At 37.0% G+C, this 27,584-nt stretch overlaps 1 protein-coding gene across 1 annotated transcript; it reads right to left on the bottom strand.

The window, feature by feature from the left end:
• Positions 1 to 633: 633 nt before the first annotated feature.
• LOC145673448 (ribonuclease kappa-B-like) lies at positions 634 to 27,362 on the bottom strand. The gene is made up of 3 exons (XM_081743158.1): positions 27,045 to 27,362; positions 15,523 to 15,645; positions 634 to 1,726 (listed from the first exon to the last, which is right to left on the bottom strand). Exons 1-3 carry the CDS (start codon positions 27,120 to 27,122, stop codon positions 1,631 to 1,633), a joined length of 297 nt encoding a protein of 98 aa, XP_081599284.1. The 5' UTR covers positions 27,123 to 27,362; the 3' UTR covers positions 634 to 1,630.
• Positions 27,363 to 27,584: the final 222 nt, after the last annotated feature.

Below are 27,584 nucleotides of genomic sequence, written 5' to 3'. Positions count from 1 at the left end.
TAGTAATTTCATTGATAATCAATCTCATTTTCGTGTTTACCAGTGTGATTAATTTTAATAGAAATTTCATTTTTAAAAAAACTCTATTATGTTGAAATTTCAAAACATGGTAGCAACCCATAAAACATTTTTTTTAAAAATATGAAAATTTTATGGAAGTCTTTTCTATGTAGTAGACAAAATAAGAGGGTGTCCCAGATAAATTTTAAAAGTTAGATTTTAAGGACCATCCTAAGTGACAATCATGAACAATAGGTACAAACAGGGACGTACGCAGGGGGTGAGTCCTGGGGGTCCGGACCCCCCCCCCCCCGAAATTTCGACTTTTGTGTAAGTTTAGCCTAATTTTAAGGGCCATTTTAGGAATTTTAATATAAAATACCCTCATATTGAGTTTGAACCCCTCCCGAAATAAATTCCTGCGTACGCTACTGGGTACAAATATGTTTCTGCTTGCTCAGAATCATAGAACAAATACCTGTGAACAAGAAAAGGCCGCAAAACATGAACTCTGAAACATCTGACTGAATACACTTTTATCATGTGGGTCACTACCTGTTGGCTCTGAAGCTAGATGTAGTGTGTAACAGTTATGCACAAAATAAAATGAGGTAAAGCTTCTGGGAAAGGATAAAGACAAAAGTTAACTTGCAACACTTCTGTATTAAACAGCTCACATAGTTGGAAGTTTGCGAATATACAAAATATTGTATTCGCAACATACGCTATTGATCGCTGTTCGAACATGTCCATCCTCACTGACAGAGAACAGATATATGTAGCTTATTCGTTCTACAACAATTACGGTTTCAAAAATAGTTTCTAACATAATAATTGTAAATATCTTAGTCTTAGTATTAACTCCAAATGGTACTAAATACTTCTTATTAATGTAAGTAGTCAATACGTAATTAATAGTGCTCCTTAACATGATCTTTTCTTTTTATCTTTTCATACGCATCTGTAATTTTATCCGCTATCCGCCGAGAAAGTAAAATGTATATTGGTAATGTTAGAGTTTCAATTAGGCCAACGAAAAAACGATAAATTGTACTATAACATCTTCCCTATTTACCTAATCTATCTGCAGAGACTTTTATCCCTTTCCAAAGATAAGAGAAATTTTGCAATGATTAGTTTTTTATTGACTACGATGGGAGCTCAGAATGTCATTTCACGACACGTGTTCAGAGATTACTTTGAAAATGGAGTAGGCAGTGGTAGCAGTGCACAGTTCTCAAATGGAGTATCTAGGAAGCTACCACAGTGATTTCACTAACTGTAAACACTTTTATTACGACGAGTTTGCACACTTTATTGCCTGACTTTGTATGTATAAATTATACTACATAAGTTGTTCAAATTTACATAAACTTCCTGCTATTTATTGTCTTTTCTAAAGCCACCGTATTAGAGTTAAATGACATCAGTTTTACAATATCGTCGGTAATATATTTTAAAGAACACATTCGGCACACTTTATAATACGTTCTGTATATCTATTAAAATTACATGTAAACTTTCCAAACCATTCTGCAAACAAAATTAACTTTCATAAGGTTTTTTTTTTTTTTTTTTTTTTTTTTTTTTAAATATACTTTTAGTAACATGACTCGCTTCTGAAACCAAGTTATCTGACAAGGCGTTTATTGCTGCGATATTGACATAATGATAGAAGTAGTGTCACAACGTATATTCCAGCTGCTATCCAGCAGTTATAGGCACCCTGAAAGAGAGAAAAAAAATATTTAAATGGACTGAGTACTGTATTGTACATTAAGAAATGTCCATAAACTAAAGGAAATATTTGTCATTTCAGTTTCTCATATGGATTTCGACACTTTCGTAAGCACACTAGCCACCTGCAACTAAAATTAACCCTTCTTTCTTTCTTTAGAGAAGTCCACTCACTGGTAACTAAAACTAGCTTTATTGCCCATAGAACCCAAAGCTTCAACGCCACATTCATAAAAGATTTCCATTAATTTCTGTCAGCCAACTGGATCCAGTTTCAACTTATGTATGCCTATTATGTATTCCTATTATATATTGTATTGCGAGATCCATTTTAATATTGTCCTTCCATATGTACTTAAGTCTTCCTAATGGGTTTTCCAATTCGGTTTCCAGTCAATATTTTGAAAGAGTTTCTACTTTCTTCCATTCTGACTACTTTACCTGCCTACTTGAGCCTTCTACATTTACCTAGATAATGAGTCTAACAAATGTTAGGGAAACAGTATAAATTATGTAGTTCCTCGTTACGAAGTTTCCTCATTTCCGTCCCTCTTGGATCTGAACATTCGTCTCAAGGTTTTCGTTATACTAATAAAAGTAAATATAACGATACTTGAGGGTAACTCCCCCTAGATCATTGCATCGATTTAGATGATTATTGGTACATGAGGGATCTGGTCTATTTTTATCACATTTTCGGCAAGAAAAATGACCGATATTGAGTGTCCAATGCATAGTTTTTGGGTCGTTGAGATAAGATAATGACATTTCCGACGCTATTAAATTCCAAATTTACTCCACATGCATATCTTAACATGGGGAAAAGGTTCCAATACTTTTCGCTAAACTATTTTGTCCGTGCGAAGAGCTGCTATTTCAGCTAGTTATCAAATACTTTCAACCGGTGTTGTTCCCTCAAAATCAGTGACTATGTTTCGTAAGCGTATAACACAACAAGCATGCTTATCCATGACCCATCACCACTAACACATGGCCATTGCAGAGTGAGTGTGTCGGTCGCAATATGGAAACAGCTCGTCAAGATGGGTCAAAGCAAAGATATGACAGAATGGCAAAAGAAGTCATTGTATCTAGGCATTCTCGTGGGCACAGAGAACGAAATTGCCTATTTGTTGATGTATTAAAGGGATTGTCTAACGTGTATAGAAGGAATGGTCTAGCAAGAGTGTGATTGCAATACTGCGTCAGAACTGGAGTAGTAAAAGAAAGAAAAAAACTACAGGGACCCGGCAATGAATTTCAAGTATGGTTAAGTTTTTTTTTTTTTTTTTTCAGATCCGGTAGAAAATGCTATCATGCGTGAATCAGATCGATCATATAAATGAAAATATTTTAAAAATCCACACAAAGAATTCAGTCTGAAAGCTTTGCTAAAAAATTTACAAGTGTAACAAAAGAATCGTTTTAGAAAATCTCAACGGCTTAGAACACAAACGTTTCGACAACACTACACCAAACACAACTCAGTTATGCTCTTACTTGCCACAACTTGTGTTGAGCTAAAAATTGCTCATCTTTGTTAATGAATATTCTAAGAATTTTAAATCATTATTTGTAACAACGAATATTCTTTTTTTTCATTCAGTTAGTGTGATTAATCAATACTGTTTCTAAAATCATTGTTGTAACCAATCTATCAAAATTCCTGTAACTGTAATTGCAACAATTCTTTCAACAAACTAAATTCAACATAAACTTTTTTTTTTTTTTGTCTGAATCAGTGCGTTTCCGTGTACAGGGTGTCTACTGAAATTCCAAACTGAAATTTCGTGACTTTTTCGTGACCCTTTCTTTCCCAAACTATAAAATCTAGTAACATTCTCAAGAGCGAATTTAGGTGCAAATTGGGCCGAATTTTCATGCATGCGATAGAAGCATGCGTTGCTTGCGATTTAGTAAGGTCTAAAGCCGACCACATACATTTTTGATGGCGAATTTTGAAATTTTGTAGAACAAAATTTTCCAGTCTATACTTATTTTTGTACACATGAAAAAAAACCGTGACCCAAAAGGTAAATTTTGACTTTTTCTTGATTTTCATGACCGTTTTCTGACTTCGTGACTTTTTATTAATTTTCGTGACTTGTGACCGATATACACCCTGCTGTAATATTTAAACCATAACTATCTTTCAAGAGTCCAACGCACTGCTCCGCCCGATCACTGAGCGATTTTTCGGAGAAAACGACTCTCTCCTCTCAAAATAACCCTAGAACACACGATTCGACTCTTAGCTAACAGTTTTTCTTCTGCATTTTATAGCATCTGTATATTCCTCACAGTAATCAACTGGTTCACACGAATCAGGGGCGGATCCAGGGGGGATCGGGGCGATCGCCCCCCTCCAGAAGAGGAAGCTTTCTTATTTTATAGACTATATATAAATAAAACCCATCCCAAAGTTTGGAGCCCTTAAAAGTAGCAGTATGACAACCCACCGCCCCCCCCCCCAGAAGTCGGTCTTGGATCCGCCCCTGACTCGAATGAAAAAAGTAAGATCGCATGTTACAGATTTGCATCAAATTTTGCCCATATTACGACACGATTGAATAGCTCATACACAATCAGTGGCGAAGCGTAATCCCCAAAGTAGGGTAGGCCCGATTAACTAATAACACAAATAACATTTAATGTATCATAAAGTATGTAGACTTATATTCAGAATTCTATTTTCCTTATTGAGTTAAAGAAAAGAAACTACCAAATATATCTATTTTAAAGAACTTTCTTAGCTGTATTTCTAACACTGTATAGAGTTAAATTTATGTGCATGTATACATAGCAGTTTTTCTTTTAATTTAACAAATAAGAATGAATATATATGCAAAAGTAGACGGAGAGTAGTCTATTATTATTATTATTATTATTATTATTATTATTATTATTATTATTATTATTATTATTATTATTATTATTATTATTATTATTATTCAATAAATATTTACATGGAGAAAAACAAGCAATGCTTAATGGAATATTCCTATTTAGCTCCATTATAAATATTTTGAATTGATCATATTTTCTTGTGTCTTGGATTTGGAGCAGGGATGAGGGGAATTTCCACCTCACTTGCTGTTTTCATTTCCTGCATATTTAAAAATGAAGGGAGAGAAAAAAGTAAGCACATGCTTACAGTTAGCTGTCAAATTTCTTGGATAAGCGTTTGTTACTTGCATCTCCCACTTTGAAGTAAGTACAATATTGCATTTAATTAATGCATCACGTGATAATGTTTTCATTAGAAATGTTAGTGCTCAGAAGGAACTTCATTTGAATCAACTCAAGGTATTTAATATTGTATCTATGCAGTGATATATTTAAGGGGTGGCTTCCGGGCTTAAGCACTCACCAAAATTTTATCGCTACTTTTTATTGTTTAACATATATTTCAGAATTTTCAAATTTCTAGGAATAAAGTTAGCAAAGCTCCTTCCAAAACAAACAAAGTCCCCCGAAACATCGTAAATACCTTACTGATTCCATGAAATGGAAAACTCCTCTAAAATTACAAAGAAATATTAGTCTACTATTTTATCCTTACGGTAGCGTTCGGTAAATTTATATATATGTTTAATGTATCAGATTTATATTCTACAAGCTATTATGGTCCATTCCCAATGTAAGAAAGAAAACAGCTACTCTGAATAATTTCTGAGAGTATATACCTAAATTAAACAAATTATCACTAATAGAAACACATAATTGTACACAGAAACTTTTACTCTGTGTTAAGGAAATCATTTTATAACATATTAGCATTGAAAGATGCCTTCAACAGTAAAACTAAACTCTCCGAGGCGAGCCTTCGCACCTTCCCAACAATGAGTGCAATCCCCAGCGATAATAGCTTCGCTCCCGAAGCAGCATAGCCCGTAAACCTGTCTAGCGAGCTGGTGAGGCTCAGATGGAAGGGTCTTCAAGTGTTTCCAACCTGCTATTTTGATACCGAAAAAAACGAAGTGTTGAAGTATTGATTTTATTTTATAAGAAACCAAAGACAAAGAAAATATATGATAGAAAACAGGGTAGGCCGGACCTCAGAGCCTCATAGTACGTTTCGCCACTGTACACAACTATTCGTTTAAATAAAGATACAACTACTAACCAGGGTTCACATATCGTTGGGACTTCACTGAGTGCGGATTCGTTCCTCTTGCGTTCCAGATATTGACGAACGCAATAAAAAACGGAACATAGCTTTTACACTTCGAAATGTAGTCAAGGATGGCAGACAACACATACTGTGCATATTATAATGGCATAAAGCAAATAAATTAACAAATTTCCTCGCATTTATGTCTTCATGAAGAATCTCTAAGACTGCCTAAAATCAAACTTACAAACTATTCCAATGTCGGACTGGAGCTGTCAGAGCTAGGCGGAGATGAAAACTTAAAGGGGCGTCTCATGAACAAATTAATGTAAACATTTTTGCTTTTATAGTTACAACAAAAATATGAATGTAGGATAGAAAAATTAGCAGTACCCTACCTATTCCATCACAAACAGAAGAAAAAAAAATACCATTATGTACAATTGCAAACTATATTAAATTTTATAACATTAGTAATCGTTTATGATCTCTTGAGCATACTGCTATTTCGCTTATAATAACACCGTAATCTACAGAAAAAATTCTGGACATATTCAGCATCAAGGAGCATTAAGTTTTCCAGCAGGCGTTGCCCTAAATCACGCATGTCGTCAGCGGGGGGGGGGGGGGGCAGGTCGGGGGGACGTTTGATATATTTGTACATATAACTTTTGTCGGAAAGAGAATATTGAATTTGATTCACCCAACCCCCCAAATTTAAAAAGCTACGACGCCAGTGCCTAAATTGACCTCAATTTTGATTTAATGATTTTAAACTTAGAAAATATGCATTCACATATTACTTGGGTAGTTAGTAGTCATAACATATTTGTACAAACTATATAAATTGCTGTAAGTGCTTTAATTTAAAGTCGGTTCATACAAGAGTGTAAATACACGGAGTCTGCAACCCGGTTTACAAGCGCGGGGATTCAGCTGATCCAGATTTTTCGTTTTGTTTTCATCTCATTCGCCTTCATTTCCAGAATCAGCTGGGCACTGAACCACATCGAAGTCACTAGTAGCAGTATCCTTCAGATTCTTGAGGTAATCTTTGTAATGGATAGCAAAGTGTTTGAGATCGTGTCACAGGATTTCTTTACACACGCCTGTATTTTCTGTTAATATCTTCAGGGCCGGGGGACCTAGGCCCCCGGTTTTTTGAGTGACAAAAGTAATTGAAATTATTACTTACGTATTTTTGAAAATTTATAGTAAGCGTTGTCTCTTATTCCTTTTGGACAATTTCGAAATATTAGGTAGCCCTTTAGTTTCAGTTGCAGTTTTTCTCTTATGCAATGTGTAAAGTAATACTTGAGGTCCACAATTTCAACGCCCAACCTAGCCATAATATCCATCGGGAGAGAGTTAACGTGGAAACTTCTGCCGGACCTATGAAAAATTTGAACTCATAATATACCTATCACAGTCTGGGTTCTGGCTCTCCTCACCACCACCAGTGTTTACCTTCTAGATCCCCCACTGTCCATCTGGTAATCCACTTGTCTTTATTTCTTAAAATCTCTTTGGATCCAAACAGGTACAATCTTTCATTAAATGTTCATTTGGAGCAAACCTCTTCTCAACACTTGTTAAAGCCGTGTCACAAATTCTGCAGAAGGTTTCCACTTGGAATGAGACTCCTTCTACTGGCCTTCTTGCAAAGACGAGTCTTCATCAGAGCGGTTTTTATTTTTTTCTTAAAACAAAAAAAAAAAAAAAAAAAAACTTTTTAAGCCGAATTCTATTTGTTGCAAAATGAGCATCTAACCTGAGATGAAGTTCGTTTTCTTCAAATTATCTGTTAAGATTTTCCGAAAACATTTTAACGTTTCCATACGGCTAAGAAAATTTATCTCTGAGTGACTTCAAACCTGTTGCTAATGTTTGGACCATTTCTTATACTGGTAAGTAGGCCATGTTTGGGGACTGTAAAAAGTACTTTCAAGTTGATGTTGTAAGCTCAAATAGCTCTGTGTAAAGAGCTGCTGTTCTTAGTGTTCCGAATTTCATTCATTTGTCTCGTAAATTTCTTGCTATAGCCTTAGTATGTCCATCAAAATCACTGGATGTACAGCCAGCCACAAAAGTAATTTCCCCCCTAAGCGCTCTAATTCCATTACTTCGGGTCCAGGTCTTTTGCAGTTGAGAGAACGCCTAGACTGATGCAACCCAACTTACACGTAACTTTTCTCGGCACTGAGTCAAGTCTTTATGCAAGTAAAATTGTGAGAGATAACGCACGAAACATTTCTCCATTCTGAGATCAACCTCTCTGGTTCAGATCGTGTTGTCCATTGAACATCATATGTTAATCTCAATATTGCTGTGTATGTAATGTATTTTCTCATTATTTACTGTATATTCAAAGAAATAAAAACACTGATCACATATGAATCAGAAAATGCTTGAAAGTAGCTGAAAATATCAAATCTAAAACAACTACTGGAAATAACTTTGTAAATGATTGCCTTCATTGAGAGATCTTCTCCAATTCTCCTCATTCCAACATCTTTTTCTTTCCATAGAAGAGAAGATCTTGCTTATCACACTGAGTACGCATTGAAATTGAAACAGGAACACTTGAGAAGTTTCGGCCTCTTCGGGATTCGAACTCGGGTCTACCGAACAGAAGTTCAACGTGCTAACCACTCACCTATCGCGCCACTTAACCTTCTACCAAAACTAATACCTAGTTAAAATCGTTTCATGGAAAAATATAAACAAGATACTCAAATATAACAAAAACAAACAAATACAAACAAAATATAAATAAAAATATAAATAAGAAATTGACTTACTCGAGATTTCCTTGTTTAACTAAAAAACAAGTTATATAGACGTTCTTCAATGAGGAAAATATCACGAAACGTTCTTCAAGTTGAGGCTACGTCATTGGCAGAGCCATAACTTGTGGGGGCAGGGGGCAACTGCCACCTAGAGAAGCTCCCGCCGTTCGAGGAGGGCCATTTTTAGACAAAATTTTCTTAATCCGTATACGATACGAACATGAAATTAGGCATGAAGCATCAAATAGGGTCGCTAGTACATTACATAAACAAAACAGCACACGCAAGGTAAATAGAACAAAAATGAGTCTTGGACCCATTTCAGTAAAAAATGTCTACTATTAGGGGCTTTATAAATAATATTTATTTGTATGGCTTTGAGATTTATCAGTATTGTCCCCTTAATAATTTTGTCATGTATAGAATGGGCCCAGGGAGTAACTAACGAAACCGCAGACTTTGCCGTGCGTGAGGGCCCACAGGCTCCGGTGGGCCCATAAAGATTAAGAGAAAGTTGGAGAGAGAGGGCCCAATAATTAGAAATAAACTTTTCTAGGGGCTCGAATAAGCTTATTAATGCTTGCCTCCCCCAGAAAAGAGTTGAGGTGATTTTGAGTTTAACGTCCCGTTTAGCAGCGGTTATATGAGACGTGGACCTACTGATTAACGTGGAATTCTAACCACATGAGCTCCCGCCGGGAATTGAACCCGAGTCTCCCACACAAAAGCCCCCCCCCCAGAAAAGAATCTAAGTTACGGCGCTGGTCATCAGTTGCAGGGATTTCCCAATTTACATTACATTTCGTCTTTAATACAACTTCTAATTTCCATAGAAGAAAATACATCAACACGTGTAGAAATAGACAGTTCTATGTTTATGTTCCATAACTACTACTTTATTTTCTTATATTCATGTGAGGAGTTTCTGACAAATTGAGGCCACATGATCATGAGGCTACTGATCATGAGGCACAATCCACTAGGGAATCGAATTCCTCTGAAGAGCAAGGTCAGAATTTTAATTGTCCTCAGTATTTCTATGTTCGTGTTCCTGTAGTGTTTGGAATACGTCGAAAGGAGATGAGGTGCCAGTGGCGAACAATAATCCGGTTGGTGCGATTTCTTGAAAAAAATTGTGAAAGCAGGATACTCTCATTGCAGCTACTTGGGTTCAAATTCCGTCGTGGTAATTATTAATTTTTCTGAATGGGAAGATAATGTTTATGTAATTGGTATTGTAAATATGTTATTCTTTATTATTATTATTATTATTATTATTATTATTATTATTATTATTATTATTATTATTATTATTATTATTATTATTATTATTATTATTATTACCGCAATGGAAAGAAAAAGTAACATAGTCAAAGGTATTCATAAGAACAGAAAAGATATAGATTATGTCAGATGTTTCTTAGGTTTATACATGAAGGCAATAATATTATTCCGTTTATGTATTTACAGATAGAATTATCATTTTATGACAAGAAATGGAATATAAAGATTTGTTGGCTGATAACAGTAATGCATTTTGTTTCGCCCTTCTCCTAAGTAGAAAGGTGAGGTAACATCTTAAATAGGATCATTCTCGTAACTAGCGATACCTATTGTAAGTTCGATCACTATTAGCAATTTGTTCGATCACTATTAGCTACGAACAATTCCTTGGAACTCATTTTTGGCCCATACTACAGCAGTAAGGTCGTGTTTAGCCCTTATGTGTTCATCAATTCTTGTCCAAACACGTTACTTGCCAGACAGTTACGAAGGTTGATACAGGTGACGTAATTTTTTGTTATTGGCGTTTCACCTCTAAAGGAAGTTGTCTCAACTCTTAGACCCAGAGAAATTGAATATTTTTCATGTTACTATACATCAGAAGTATCAGTTTTGTAGACTGTAAAAACACCAGATTCCAATCAATATAAGTATCTGCCCAATGCCGTGCCGTGAAAAATCAGGGCCCGAGGCGAGAGCATATGGCAGTGCCTCCGTGCATATGAGTTCTCAATTTAAAGTTGACTTCTCTGGACTATTCTTTCTGAATAATACTTTACTATTTTATCATTATTGAAATCAGAAAGTTTCAGCATTATTACACTGGAATCGTAAAAGGGTGTAATTACTGAATTCACTACAGCTCCATTTTTTCCTTCTCCCAGAGTTCGATTCCGGGTGTGGCAATTCAGTAAAATTTACAATCTACAAAACTGATACTCCTGATGTATAGTAGCATGAAAAATATTCAATTTCTCTGGGTCTAACAAGGAGAAGGCAGATTTTGGTAAGTGCACTTCGGCGCCATTTTTTGCGAGGTGTTAATGCACATTTAAAGAGTTAACATTACAAACTGGGAGAGCGCAGTGGGCAAAACTAACGGAGAAAACCCGTCTTAAATTTTTCTACTTGCCGCATATATTGCACAACGCGCATATTTATTAAGTCATCTCGTGGCAGAGTCAGAAGAATGTTGGACTGAAGTGCAGAGGGTCCCGGGTTCGATTCCTGTTCGAGTCAATTTTTTTATTTTTTGCTTCAACCAATAAAGTAGGCATTTGTAACTATAAGTAAACTATTAGTTCATCATATATTTATAATGAATTAAAACAACAGAAATTTTCAATCACTTGTAAAATCTTTCAATGTTCCATGTTAACTAGGAACAAAATTTAATATATTCCGTAAATCTCATTGTCAACGCAGACGTTGTGTAAAAAATGTTCTTGACGCTTCGTGTGTACATCTGTTGGCAGTTTGCTAATTACAAGGAGAATGAGGGGGAAATCTCGTTTGGTTATAGCAACATCTAGTATTAGCAAAGGGGATTCCCCCTTCAACTCCTTTGTAATTCGCACACACTCAACAGATGTAGGCACGAAGCGTCAAGAACATTTATTACACAACGACAGTCGTAACCATAATATAACTCGTGATATCAATATATTTACGGAATAGATTAAATTTTCTTGCTAGTTAACATGGAACAAAGAAATATTTTATAAGTGATTTGAAAATTTCTATTGTTTTATTCATTATAAACATATAGTGAATTAATATTTTATTTATGATTACAAATAGCTACTTTATTGGTTGAAGCAAAAACAAAAAAGCTTGACTCGAACGGGAATCGAACCAAGGATCCTTTGCATATGAGTGGCGGATTTTTCTCTCCGCCACGCCGTCACTTCATAAACTCGCGCGTCGAACGATATATGCGTCGAGTAGAAAATTTTAAGACGGTTTTTCTTTGTTATTTTTGGCCATTGCGCTCTCCCAGTTTGTAATATTAATTTTTTAAATGTGCACTACCACCTCGCAAAAAGTGGCGCCGAAGTGCACTTACCAAAGTGTGCCTTCTCCTTGTAAGAGTTGAGACGACCTCCTTCACAGGTGAAATGCTAACAACACAAAATTACATCATCCGTATCAACTTCATTCGTAACCATCTGGGAAGTAACGTGTTTGGACAAGAATTGATGAATACATAAGGGTAAAGCACGTCCTTACTGCTGTAGTATGGGCCAAAAATGAATTCCAAGGAATTGTTCGTAGCAATGCATAAATTGCAAATTGCGATCGAACTTACAACGCTAGTCACGGGAATGATCCTATTTAAGATGTCACATCACCTTTCTATATAGAAGAAGGCCGAAACAAAATGCACTACTTTTATCAGCGTAATAATACTATTGCGTTCATGTGTAAACCTAAGAAACATCTGACATAATCTATATCTTTTCTGTTCCTATGCATACCTTCGACTATGTTACTTTTTGTTTCTATTGCGGTAATAATAATAATAATAATAATAATAATAATAATAATAATAATAATAATAATAATAATAATAATAATAATAATAATAATAATAAAATAATAATAGTAAAGGAATAACATTTACAATTCCAAGTACATAAACATTATCTTCCCATTCAAAAAATTAATAATTGCTACGACGGGATTTGAACCCAAGTAGCTGCAATGGGAGTTTCCTGCTTTCACAATTTCTTTTAAACAAATCGCCCCAATCGGAGTATCGTTCTCAACGTGCACCTCAAGTCCTTTCGACGTATTCCAAACACTACCGGAACACGAACACAGAAATACTGAGGACAATTAAAATTCTGACCTTGCTCTTTAGAGAAATTCGAACCCCTAGTGGATTGCGCCTCATGATCAGCAGCCTCATGATCATGTGGCCTCAATTTGCCACAAATTCCTGATATGAACATAAGAAAATAAAGTAGTAGTTATGGAACATAAACATAGAACTGTCTATTTCTACACGTGTTGATGCAATCTAAAGAATGTGAAAATAATTTCTGTCGTCTTTTCTTCTTTGGAAATTAGAATTTATATAAAAGACGAAATGTCAGGACAATCCCTGCAACTGATGACCAGCGCCGTAACTTAGATTTTTCTGAGGGTGTGCAAGCATTAATAAGCTTATTTGGGATCCCTAGAAAAAGTTGTTCTTCTGATTCTTGAGTCCCCTCTTTCCAACTTTCTCTAAATCTTTATGGGCCCACCGGAGCCTGTGGGCCTTCCCGCACGGCAAAGTCTGCGGTTTCGTTAGTTACTCCCTGGACCCATTTCATACATGACAAAATCATTAAGGGTCAATATCAGTGATGTGCTGTAAACTATAATTTTACGTCTATGCGATTGTCTACTGTAATCTATACGTAATCTACATTACACCTTTTCCCGTGTAGACTATGTAGACAACCACTATCAAATGTAAGGAAGAATTTCGTTGCTCGTTTGTTCATATTTCCTCATTCAGTTGTTTTGCTTCGGTGCAGGGAAAGATTAGGGAAACGACTAACATATAAAAAGTAGAGGGAATTATCTACTCTGTATGTTTACTCTGCTCTGCACATACCACTTCCTTAGATTTTCCACTTCGAGCACTGCTTTTATAATGAAATTTACAAAACTAATTCTCACTTGCATATTTTACAAAATGCATAATATTTTTCATTTTCCTTCATCAAGACGAAACTAAATATTCGAAAGTTACTATTCGCTGGTCTAGGCATTTTATTTTGTAAGCAATTTCGCAAGGTAACGACAAAATAAAGTTCCTTTATTCTCCACGATGCCATATTAAATTACGTGTTGTTGACATATTCTACATAGTCTACGTTGTTTACATTGTCTACGCATAGTTGACACGTAAACGTAAACTATCGTCTTTTACGCGTAGACGCACATCTCTGGTCAATATTGATAAATCTCAAAGCCATACGAATAAATATTATTTATAAAGCCCCTAATAGTAGACATTTTTTACTGAAATGGGTCCAAGACTTATTCTTGTTCTATTTACCTTGTGTGTGCTGTTTTGTTTATGTAATGTAGCGACCCGATTTGGTGCTTCATTTCTAATTTCATGTTCGTATCGTATATGGAGTAAGAAAATTTTGTCTCAAAATGGGCTCCCTCGAGCGGCGTGGAGCTTCTCTGGGGGGGCAGTTGCCCCCTGCCCCCACAAGGGATGTATCTACCAATGGCGTAGCCTCAACTTGAAGAACGTTTCGTGATATTTTCCTCATTGAGGAACGTTTATATAACTTGTTTTTGAGTTAAACAAGGAAATCTCGAGTAAGTCATTAAGACATACACACAAATTGTTTATATTTTCTTATTTATATTTTTATTTATATTTTGCTTATATTTGTTTGTTTTTGTTATATTTGAGTATCTTGTTTATATTTTTCCATGAAACGATTTTAACTAGGTATTAGTTTGGGTGGAAATTTAAATGGCGTGGTGGGTGAGTGGTTATCGCATTGAACTTCTGTTTGGTGGACCCGGGTTCGAGTCCCGTCCAGGCTGAAGCCTTTTCAAGTTTTCTTGTTTCAATTTCAATTTCAAGGCATACTCAGTGTGATAACCAAGATCTCTCCTCCAGAAAGAAGATGATGTTGGAATGAGGAGAATTGGAGAAGATCTCTCAATGAAGGCAATCATTTACAAAGTTATTTCCAGTAGTTGTTCTAGATTTGATATTTTCAGCTACTTTCAAGCATTTTCTGATTCATATGTGATCAGTGTTTTTATTTCTTTGAATATACAGCAAATAATGAGAAAATACATTACATACACAGCAATATTGAGATTAACATATGATGTTCATCGGACAACACGATCTGAACCAGAGAGGTTGATCTCAGAATGGAGAAATGTTTTGTGCGTCATATACTCACAATTTTACTTCCATACAGACTTGACTCAGTGCTACCAACTGCTGTCAGTGCCGAGAAAAGTTACGTGTAAGTTGGGTTGCATCTGTCTAGGCGTTCTCTCAACTGCAAAAGACCTGGACCCGAAGTAATGGAATTAGAGCCCTTAGGGGGGGATTACTTCTGTGGCTGGCTGTGGCTATTTCCTGCAGTGCACGGATCATTATTAAACTGTACTTCTTGATATCATATCCAGAAACTTTATTCTTACAGAACACACAGGTCCCGCTTACGTTGAGTCTCGAGCAATACGGTAGTCACAAGACTACTTGTGACAAAAATAGATCAGACCGAGCTACAACATAACATCCAGAGTATATGACAGTGCTGGCACCCGCAAGGAAGAGAATACGGGGACTTGACAGCTTATAGCCTTTAAATAATGTACGCACACCTGCAATAACTGTGAATAAAGACCATAATGGAAATATTAACTAACATTTTCTAAAGTTTAGTACAACTAAGGCTTGTTTGCTATTTTATTGTGACAAAAGGGTGCCATAACAGAGTGGGCGCAAGCGGAGATCTCCGCCTCGCTACCCTGTCTAGTCCGACTCTGAATTATTCATCCAAAAATAAATACTAAGTTAGTAATAAAAATAACAGTATTAATAAGAAGTGTACATACCATTTGATACGCGTCGTCTGCTGCCTTGTAGAAATCGTCTATGTTCTCGAAATGCCCTTTTATACCTCCAAGATCCTCTGCTAAAGCTACACTCCTTATGTAAAAGAAAACTCCCAGAAGAACCTGAAAGAAATCAAATGAAAATTTTCAGTTTAACGTCCCACAATTATGCCCTTTAGGCTAAGGGAGACGGATCATTAAGGCAAGTGAGTGATGATGGAAGAATTGGTAGAGATGAGAATGAGTGAGAATCTGAAAGAAATCATACTATGTTGTATTTTATCACATATGATGATGGGCAGTTCAAGAAATGGTCAAAACTAAGCTGACCACATTACACAGCAAAAAATGAGGTATTGAAACAACACAAAATGCCTACCACTTTAGCGTGTTACTTGTGTGTCAATTCAACATCAAACACATCGCCTTCAGAGCATATCACAAATACCTCGTTACTGACTGTGAGTATTTACATTGGGTGATATCAATAAAAATAAGTAACTACTCCTGAGAAGTCCTGTTCGAGAATCGGAGTAACTACACCTGGAGTAATCTCCTCCCTCAATTCCGTATCAATAAAACAAGCCACTACTCAGGTCTAGTCTGCTCCAGATTTATGAAAGTTTACTCGCGCTTCCTCTGCACGTAGCACTGAGTCGCATCAATAAAAGAAGTGGTTACTCATTTTTTCGATCTGTTGGGCGGTCATTTCGTTGTGGGTAACTTATGGCGAAGTACAGATGGTGATCAGAAAAATGGAAACACCTGAACGAAATTGCAACTTACCAGATTAATATGGTGTCGGGCCACCTTTCGCCTTCAGAACAGCCTTGATGCGACGTGGGATGGAGGCATAGAGGTCGTGAATGGTAGCAAGTGGAATTTTACATCATTGCTCGTGCAGTGCATCGGCCAGTTCTCTGAGAGAGGATGGAGGTGGAAATCGTCGCCGGAGTCGTGTTTCCAAGACGGACCACAGATGTTCAATTATGTTGAGATCTGGGGATTGGGCGGCCCAGGGGAGGTGTTGAACTTCATCCCGATGTTCCTCAAACCACGCTGCAACAACGCCAGCTGTGTGAATGGGTGCATTATCATCCTGGAAGATGGCGTCATTGTCCGGGAACAACATCCGGACCATAGGATGCAAGTGGTCTCCTAAAATTGCGACATAATCCTTGGCAGTGATTCGTCCGCTAAGTGTGACCACAGGACCCAATGAAAACCATGATATGGCGGCCCACAGCATCACCGAGACGCCGCCATGTTTCACAGTTGGGCGGAGATACTGCAGATTATAAGCTTCATTGGGCGTTCTCCACACATAAACACGGCCTGTGGTTGGGAATAGGGCGAAGGATGACTCATCCGACCATATCACACGTTTCCAGTCCTCAACGGTCCAAGTTGCATGGTCGCCGTACCATTTGCGGCGTGCGAAAGCGTTATGGTTCCTGATGAGCAACACGACCCCGTAAGTTCGTGTCATGTAATTCGTGGCGGACTGTGATTGTCGAAACAGGGTGGGGGAGGTGCTGATTGAGTTCCTCCGTCACTTGCTCCGCCGTGGCACGACGGTTCTGCGTGACAATGCGCTTTAATACCCGGCGTGACCTGTCACTCATGATTTTCTTCCGCCCACTGTTCCGCTTCCCCGATGTGGTTTTCCCGTGTGTTGTGTAGGCCTTCATCACCTTCGACACTGTCCCACGCGACACATCTATCACAGTAGCCACTGCCGTCACACTCACTCCACATAACCGCGCACCAACAATTTGCCCTCTTTGAAAATCTGAGAGGTCTCCCATTTTACACTACCTCAGTCTGCTGCAGCCACTGGACACTGCTGTTCCACTGAGCCTGACGTAGTATGGAGACCGACCTAACACACCACCACCAGCGGTCCGGCGCTGCGGGCGCCACGACACCACTGCCAACCGATACATCTGACGTGTTGCTAACTGCAGGTGTTTCCATTTTTCTGATCACCATCTGTATCCTAAACGCCATGGAATGGACAAGTAGTAACGACAGCTTCAATCAAAGTGCATTTGTGGATATTATAAAAGAGTTTCCAGTGGTACTTTCAAAGTCACAGTTACCAGAAAGTAAACGAGGGAAAGCTGAAGCTTTGAAGGCAAGTACAGTGAAATGCAACGAAATATCAAATACATCTACAAATGAGACACAAATCCAAAAGAGAATCTTTAATATCCGAGTGAGCATTAAAATAATAATAATAATAATAATAATAATAATAATAATAATAATAATAATAATAATAATAATAATAATAAGAAGAAGAAGAAGAAGAAGAAGAAGAATTTGAAAAAGAAAACGGGAAACAAGAAAGTAATACTGAAACCACGGGAACGAACCTCTTGGAACTGATGGATGTTGATTGGAATCCAGCAATATCAAGATTAGTACGACAAGTGCATATCACGTGTTGTCCAAGGTCTTGTCCAAGATTGTTTGGCTTTAAGAACGAAATCAGACACTTGGTCCCTTTGTTTCCATTTTTTAAATAGTCCAGCCAGTCACGTCATAAAGCACGTCCATCTGATTGCGTTTTCCACACCATACGTGTTCCCTTTCACATAAAAAATATAAAAAATATACATTCTCATGTATACACCCTTCCTATCAGCGTTGAGTTAGTTGATTTTGAGTTTAATGTCCTTTTCAGTAGCGAGGCTATATGAGACGGGACCCACTGATTAACTTGGAATCCGAACCATATGAGCTCCCGCCGGCATAGGCGCCGACTTGAAGAAAATATTGGGGGGGCCAAAACAATGAATAAATATATAATCATACTCAGCCGTTTTCAACCAACTGCTGGATAAAGGCCCCCTTCCCTCCACATCTCGGTCTACTGTATCCGCTCCGCTGCTAAATTCATGACCTAAGCCAAATTTGTGTAAACGCATTCAAACAAATTCAAGTTCAAATTCTGGGAACTTCACTGCACCACATTGATCTTCACTTCTCATATCAGTGTTACCATAGTGTTGGTTGAAGCTTCAGTGCTCTATTAACCCTTTAAGGATTTTTGTTAACTTTTGTTACCATGGCACACTATTGTCTTTGACCTCTTATTTAGGTTCTACGAGGGTCACTACAAAAGTTTTGAGATACGCATTGTTGTGACACAGTATTTGAATTCCAACAATTGCGTTCGGTAGTGGTATCCAGAGCGAAGAAGCGAAGCAAGTTTTAACTCGCCTCGCTTGTCGGTGTGGCCGTATCGCCTTCACTTGTTTGTTGATGTGAGCAGTATTTGGCTGTCTAGAATGGAGCTTGAAAGGGAACATTTTCGGGCAATGATCCTTTACAATTTCAAAAGTGGTTTGAACGAGACACAAAGCCTTGAACGTTTACAGGGGGCATTTGGGGACCTTGCTCCTTCCCGTGCTACAACTTTTCGGTGGTTTGGTGAATTCAGAAGAGGCCGGACATCGCTTAAAGATGAAGAGAGAGCTGGACGTCCGGCAACAGCTGTGTCAGATGAAAACATTGCCGCTGTGGAACAAATGATTCGAGAAAATCCTCAAACAACTTTCAAGGACATTGAATCTACAGTTAACATTGGATCGCCAGCAGTAACAAAAATTCTTCATGATCATCTTCGGCTCTGGAAGGTGTCATTTCGTTGGATGCCTCACACTTTGACTGAACAGCAGAAGCGCATGCGTGTGGAATGGTGTGAAGAAATATTTGCAAGATTTAATGGAGGCAATTCTCGACACGCCTCTGACATTGTTACTGGTGATGAGACTTGGATCTATCAATTTGACCCTGAACATAAACGCTAGTCTACAGTTTGGATCTTTCCAGATGAAAATCCACCCACGAAAGTGAAGCGACCGCGAAGTGTGGGGAAAAAGATGGTCGCAACTTTCTTCACCAAATCTGGCCATGTTGCAACTGTTCCACTTGAAGAACAAAGGACTGTTACTGCTCAGTGGTACACCACTGTTTGCCTAACAAAAGTGTTCCAGAAGCTTCGGGAACAGCATCCAAGAACTGGATTACGTGGGATCCTGCTTCATCATGACAACGCGTCCGCACACACGGCCAACATCACAATTCAGTTTTTAGAATCTACGGAGGAAACTTTTGACTCATCCGCCGTATAGCCCTGACCTGCCCCCGTGATTTTTTTCTGTTTCCCAGGATCAAAGATCGCATGCGTGGGAAGAGGTTTCTTCACCCCTGAAGAAGCTGTAGTGGCTTACGAGAATCAACTTTTAACACCTAAAGAAAAGACTGGCAACACTGCTTCCAAAAGTGGTTTTCGAAGATGCAAAGGTGTGTACAGTGTAATGGTGAATACTTTGAGAAAATATAAGTGTTAAATTGATTTTAAGTATGTAAGTTATTTCATATCTGAGAACTTTCGTAGTGACCCTCGTATAACAGGTATTTAAGCCGTTCTTTTATTAGTCAAGTCAAGGATGGACCAAAGAACACCCCAGATACATTTTGCAACCGGATGGTCAACTTGGCTGCGCCAAGTGGGGGCGGAAGGGCGTGACTTTTTACTTTTTCTTAAGGCAAATTTCAAAAAATTTTCACGCCTTTAGTTTTCACGATATCAGATTGGAATTGTATGTACCTTTGGATATTTCTCAAATTTTTTTGAGATCTCTACGTGAATCCGAGCCCGGGCACGAGGGGCGCAAATGTTCCGAGGGGCTGATTTTTTTAAGTAAAATTTAAGTTTTCCCGATTTTTCCGGTTCAGGAATACGATACATGTGGGTGGCACAGTTGGAAAGGGCTTGTTATCCTAAAGAAAATAACGTTTAAGCCATGACTCTAGGCTAAATAGTAATGACGCACAGTGGTGCCCACCCCCCCTTATGTCCATGACGCACCCCCCCCAATTGTCTACCCGTAGGTGTTCTTCCATGAAAAAAATCTTCTTTTCGATTAATTTTTAACTCCCTCAAACATATTTATACAGATTTTTACCCCCCCCCCAAATATTTCAATGACGCACTTTGCGTCATAGCCCCCCCCCTTGTGGGCACCCATGGTATATACGTATGTGTGTATAAAGAGAGAGCCTAAATTTAGACTTTCACCAATTTTTCTGCCCTTTGTTTTTAAGATACAAGATTGGAATTTTGCACACGTATTATGTACATAAAATGTATTATTAGAATAGAAATTCAGATGACTACGTCAACCCAGGCCTAGGCCAGAGGGGCAAAATGTTTTATTTGGATTTACAAAAATACTTCCGAGTTTTTCCCTAATTATCTGGTTCAGGTGTATGATACGGATATGTGAGTGATAACGTTGGAAAGGCTAATTATACTGAAGAAAATGGCGTTTGAACCATGACTCTAGGCTAAATAGGAATGACACAGCACATTTTTAAAATATTTTATACCTTGGTATATATATTTATATACATAATGAAAAGATGGGTCACCTTCAGACTTTCAAAAGTTCTTCCGACCTCAGTTTTGAAGATACAAGAACGAAATTTTGCGCACGTATTATGCACATAACAAGGTATTTTTTTTAAAGATTCAGATCCCTACGTGAACCCAGGCCCGGGCCAGAGGAGCACAAAAATTTCGAATTTTTTTCGAAAAACATGATTTTTTTTCAGTTTTCTTGTTTCTGGTGTATAATACGGACAAGAGAGTAGTACCGTTGGAAAGTATGATCTATCCTGAGAAAAACGAGGCATGAACCACGTTCCTACGATAAATAGTAAGGAAGCGGTAGCTGTTTGAGTAAAAGTCTAAAATTTATCTCAAAAAGTGAAAATCCTAAAAGGGTTAAACGCCGATTTGAAAACTGTACTTATTATCCAATAAGGAGTCTGTTCTTAATATTGAATTTAATTCATGACGTAATTTACGACAGAAATTCTTGCTCCTTTTTGGTAATTCTTCCTCAGCTGGATTATATTGGGGGGGCGAGGACCCCACCTTTAAATATTGGGGGGCCAAAAGTGCCCTGCCCCCCAAAGTCGGCGCCTATGCCCGCCGGGAATCGAACGCGGGTCTCTCATGCCAAAGGCATGTACGCTGTCCGCTTAGCCACGAAGGAGCTCTTCCTATTATCGTATTCGTCTCCAAAATACTAGGTTTCTTTGTTGCCACGTGTGTATAGTCAAGTGCTCCGATAGCACCCGGAAATGTATATTGTTCTTGCTACTCTGCCTTTGCTGTTTGAATATTACACACACCTCCGGAAACAATCAATTTTCAGATTTCGCAATAATCGCATCCATTACACTTGTAATAATCATAGACACAGTACTTTGAGCCACAACAGAATCCCCTGACATTCAGACCTGGAATCCCGGATCACTCACGTAAAGCAAGAAAACCCGCATCTTTTCGTCATTACGTAGTGCACCACCCCAAAATTCCGTTGATTCTCCTAAAAAATGTTGCGCTAACTACTCTACATTTTCTTTCATGAACCTATGTTTTTTGTAATCTCCATTTGCAACATTTCTATGCAATTTATAAGTTTTGCTACATAGCAAAACAATCATATACTCTGTCATATTTCGCACGGAGTCACCTAGTTAGCTTGCTCCACAAATTTGGAGAAGTTACTAGCATCACAGAGGAGTCTTTGATTTTGATTGATATCAAACGCGGAGTAGTTACTCGGCTCGAGAATAGAGGTGTGGTTACTTCAAAAGGGCGGGGCTTCTCCGAGGTCAGCCGAGACGACTAGTGCTCAGTTCTCTTTTTATTGATACCAATGCGAGTAACTACTTCAAAATTGGGCGTAATGAGTAACTTCTCCGTTTTATTGATATCACCCATTGTTTTTTATTGTTTGGTATAAGCAAAGCTTTGCGAAATATATTTCGCATTTATGGCAAGTAACTAATAATATTCTGTGTTTTCTGTAATCACTCACAATAATATTGTTGTAAATCTGTGAATCATCTCACAACAGTTACATAGACAGCAGTGCTTCCACCTGTTTTCTTTATCTGTTATTCTTGTGTCTTAGCACGTATGAACAGAAGATGGCAGAACTTTTGCCTATGTAACTGTTGTCAAATGATTCACAGGTTTACAACAATATTATTGTGACTGATTACAGAAGACAGAACATTATTCGTTACTTGGCATAAGTGCCAAATATATTTCGCAAAGCTTTGCTCATATTGAACGATAAATACCAATGTAAATTTTCTCAGGTAGTAACGAGTTATTTCTGATATGGTCGGAAGGCGATATGCTTGGTGCTGAAGTAACACACAAGTAACATTATAAAGTGGTAGTCATTTTGTGTTGTTTCAACACCTCATTTTTTACAGTGTAGTAATTGTTATAATGTTGGGTCCAGTGTTGAACTGGCCAGGTTGAAGGCCCTTTGTGCGGGTCCTCCAGGGGGTCTAGGGGGCCTTAATTTTTTGCTGCCCCCTAAAATTTTCACGGTAGGCTTGCAAATGAACTATAATATGGTTGAATCGGGCCTCCTAACTTCAGCCGGGATCCCCCTACATTTTTCAGCTGGCTATCGGCCTGCCTCACCATATATATAAACTTAACACGTCAGTTGCAAAACATAAGTGACAAAATCATACTTTCTGTATTGAATAAATATGTAGTACAAAACAGATCGCAAAAAAAGTTACAATAATTAAATGTAATCGTGAAGTTACCTCAGTTACTTTGACAGTTTTTTTACGCAGTTCTTCACTTGATGGGGCAATCGAATCAATTACTTTTTCTTTGGCTGTATCCTGGAATAGGTCTAAATCTTTTTCTGTAATCATAAATATAAATTAGAGGCGGCCTTCACTATGTACGAAGTTTTACTGGCTCATGGGACCGTACTGTTAGGCTAGTTTTAGACGGAAACATTTATCGTAGCAGATGTGCTGCCAAAAATCTCGTATAATATTCTATGGTATCGAAAGTATATTGTGCTTTTACACGGTAGCATTTTGATAAGCATTTTGTCGTGACGTGGCAAACAAATCACTGGGGAAGAGCGCAATTATGGCTCCAAAACTAAAAACAGATATTTCAGTCGCTATTTCTTCTAAAGCTCTTTGTCGCATATGCTTATTATGATATAGAGGACTTTTAACGGTGCAGTTTTACTATACAGATCCATAGATTTATAAAATTTACAGAAGAAATTTCTAATATTTTAATAGAGTAGTGTATAAGTAATGGAAATATGGTGTGCACTTACATCTGAGATGCATATTTACGTAGAAATATATATATTAAAATCGAACCTGAAATGCACGTAATCTTCAATAAGCTGCCATAAAATTTTGGCAAGTCTGTAATTTCCCCATTTTGTATCGAGAACAGAACCCAACCAACCCCTTCGGGGCTTCTAACCCGTTCCCACTATTGCTACTACTACTACTACTACTACTACTACTACTACTACTACTACTATTACTACTACTACCACCACCACTACTACTCCTACCCCTACTCCTATTCCAACTACTACTACCCATTCCTACTCCTCGTCCTATTTCTATTACTACTAATACTCTTACTATTACTACACCCACTTCTACTCTTACTACTACTAAGTACTCCTACTTCTACTTTTACTACTACTTACTCCTCCTCCTACTACTACTACTACTCTTACTCCTACTGCTACTCTACTACTACACCTACTACTACTTCTCCTCCTCCTCCTCTTACTACTACTACTTACTCCTACTACTACTACTACTATTACTATGAATCCATATAGTAAAACTGCACGTTGCCAGCTGTCTTGTAGAAGACCTGTTAAAGTGAACCTGCACCAGACAATGCAAGAGTACACTTCGAAAATGATTGCTGTACATACAATAAATGAAACGTGAAAGTATTTTTTTAAAATGAATTTCTGTGTGGATTCGTATAGTGAAACTGCATGATTTGACTTTGTATATACAAACAAGGATGTTCCTCATATTTTTAAATCAGTATAAGTTAATAATAGAATTCCGACTCCAACTCATTCTTCTCTACTACAATTCAATTTCCCACACAAAACGAAGAGCATGGATATTTGACACAAAATCTTTCCCTTTCTTTTAACACACCACGGCGCTTCAATCGGACCAGAAATGCTGGCGAAAATGCTACGAAATAGAGTAGGTTCTATCGACAATAAGTAAAATCCTCCGGGTTACCGAGTCTCAGTCGAATTATCGGGTCACTACGGATTTGAATTCTCGACCCAGTGGTTGTCTATAACCTAACCAATATCATCCGACTGACTCGATGATCCGTTTGAGCTCTAGCGTGTTTCTATCTATGCAAATTACGTTATATCCGCAAGAGATGAAATTAATGCTGGATGTTCGGAACAGATAAATCTTCGGAAAAGACTAGAAAATGGTAACCTCTTTGGTTATTTGAAAACAAAATTTTCTTTATACTAGTTCGATTCAAAATTTGTTTCCATCCTATAATTCGATATGTTTTATTCACGTTGAAATTTGAAACATGCTACATCTATGAGGAACATAAACTTTTCCTTTCGAACATTTGTAACTTTTCATTACAATACAGTTTGCACTTTTAATATAGGGCATTTCTGATAGAAATTTAGCAGTAAAATAGCAGTCATTCAATTTTCTCTTTCTTTCTTTCTTTTTCTTTTCGTTTCGTTTTTATTTATTTATTTATTTATTTTTTTTTGTTCAGTTTGCAGTAGTAGTGGAGGATATGACCAACGTTATCTACTGGGTTTATTAGAATATATTTTGGATCAGTACGTCCAATGAACACTACCGAATTGAGTATGTTATTCATTATTAAAGTGATATAATGAATGTTTAAAGCATCCTCTCTATTTCGAATAGTTCTGAAAAAATATGTAAAATCAAACATTATTTCTATATTGCTGTTGGATTTCTGCAAACGAAACTTTATAATGTTAGGTTCTTTTCTTACTTCGTTTGAATTCCACATTTTTATCTGTTCTCCCTTTTCTTCTTCTTCTTCTTCTTCTCTCCTCTTCTCTCCTTTCTCTCTCTCTTTGCCTCATTTCTGAATTTCTGTGTATTAGATATTCATTGGTTTCAATTTTTCATTGTTATGTGTTTCAGTTTCTCCCTACATCAACTCATGAATCTTGTTTTATCTCGGTTTTGTTATTTCATTTTATTGAACTAATACATGTGTAGTTTGTAATTAGAATTGCGCTCATGTTGTTAGCTAATTTTTCTATGGATGAGAAGAAAGGAGGAGAGAGAGAAGGGGTCTCTTTACCTGACACGATTATGGAATAAGTTGTATATTGGGTAGCCTAACTGCACGGCGTTAGCTGTCGCATTTTTTTTTTTTTTTTTTGGTGCTGAGTGTACGAAGATATCACTTCAGAAATCAAAATATCTTTTATATAGCTATGTCGAAACCTTCAACTCATGCACATTCCCCTATTACACGAATGCTGAAAGTCTATAATAAATTAAATGATAGGATAGACCTATATTCAGATGGAAAAGTTAAATTTGTTAAACTTCCTTACAAAATGCTGAATAATGACCATGCTGAATAATGACATTTATCATTGTTTGTTAACCCACTGATATATATATATATATATATATATATATATATATATATATATATATATATATATATATAATTTTACTTATGGCTGGATTGTAATTCTTTACTTCTATTTTTTCTTTTTCTATTTTGTCTTTCCATGTTTTAGTATTTTCTTCTTTGTAAAGTTCATGTTACCTTCAATTATGTATGTCAACAAGGTATGTTATGGGTGTATGCCTGTGTACTTTCATATAAATAAATAAATAATTAACCACAACACTCTAACGAAACCGGAAGTGGTTTAAATTAAGTATTATTTCTGGTTTCAATACTGATTTCCATAAAGCAAAAATAGTAAAAGATATCAAGAAGCGGCTTTTTACAATCGATTCGATTCAGTCCCAAGTCTTCTCCATTAGCTCTTTATTCAAAGTGGAAGTGGTTGAAATAAACGAGTTTTGATTTCAGTCCTTATTGTCATAGAATAAAAGCAGAAAGGGACAGCGTCCAAGGAACAGGTTAAATCTTTCATCTTATTACTCAATTGTAACCAATACATATAGATGCACTACTTCAAGTTTGAGTATTGAATTTGCATAGTTTGAAAATCTTACTTTCACTCTGTGAGACGATACTCACTTGTTTAAATTATTATTATTATATATTCGGGTTGGAGGAAACTTGTTGTCTTGTTAAGTCGTTTTATAGTTAGCTAATAGTTCACATTTCTGTTCTCATTGATGTGGGTACTGCCATCGAGGGTTCTGTGTGTTGCTACTTATGCTGTGGTAAAAAAAATCTTGAATTTCACTGAAAATATCGCCTTAGTTTTACTTTAAATATGTCGTCAAGACACATCCATATTGATTGACCATCACAAGAAAATCACATGATCAAATTCCAATTGTACCTGAGCAAATAGTGGCTAAACTACACACACATATACACAAAAAAACCTAAGTAAATGTAAATAGCTACGAGAGGAAACAACTCTTCTTACCAACTGTATTACTCCCCAAACGCTAAGAATAGAGCAGCATATCGCACACTTCGGTCCACAAATTTTTATGTTACACATTGTTTTCGAGACACTCGACGCTAATCAGACACAAAATATTAGCTGAAAGGAAGTTTGCACCTTCGCTGACTACTAATGCTTTTCTCCAACTTATCTTGAAGCGTGAATGTTGAAGCGTAATAAATTATGAATAAGTGTAGTTCATTTCAATAAGAATGTTTTGACTTTGATGTTTTAACGTTTACAACTCACTTGAATGTTGTTCGACACAGGTATGTTTGAAGTTCCTTGAAAGGAGAATATAATCATATATCAAAGATTTTTTTTATCAATACACTTCTGCGTGACGTAGTTGAAGATAAAATTTATCATGTTTTAAACTGAAATGGTGACTGTTATGAAAATGTTATTTTTTTTAAGATAAGATTTTTTTCTTTAAAACAAAGGAAAGAAGATATTTCCTAGATTTTCCACTTGTTGTTCTATTCAATTAAGTTAAATAGTGCGTTTCACACACTTCCC

This window comes from Thermobia domestica, chromosome 16, assembly GCF_964235325.1.
Source record: "Thermobia domestica chromosome 16, izTheDome1.hap1.1, whole genome shotgun sequence".
Lineage (NCBI taxonomy): Eukaryota > Metazoa > Arthropoda > Insecta > Zygentoma > Lepismatidae > Thermobia > Thermobia domestica.
This window is presented reverse-complemented; position numbering and strand designations above follow the sequence as displayed.

Excerpts from the sequence above, each read along its gene's own strand:
- LOC145673448 (XM_081743158.1), bottom strand. The coding sequence starts at position 27,122 with ATGTGTAACATAAAAATTTGTGGACCGAAGTGTGCGATATGCTGCTCT. Across the intron at positions 15,646-27,044 it reads TTTGGGGAGTAATACAGTTG|GTTCTTCTGGGAGTTTTCTT; the intron begins GTAAGAAGAGTT and ends GATTTCTTTCAG. Across the intron at positions 1,727-15,522 it reads CAGACGACGCGTATCAAATG|GGTGCCTATAACTGCTGGAT; the intron begins GTATGTACACTT and ends TCTCTCTTTCAG.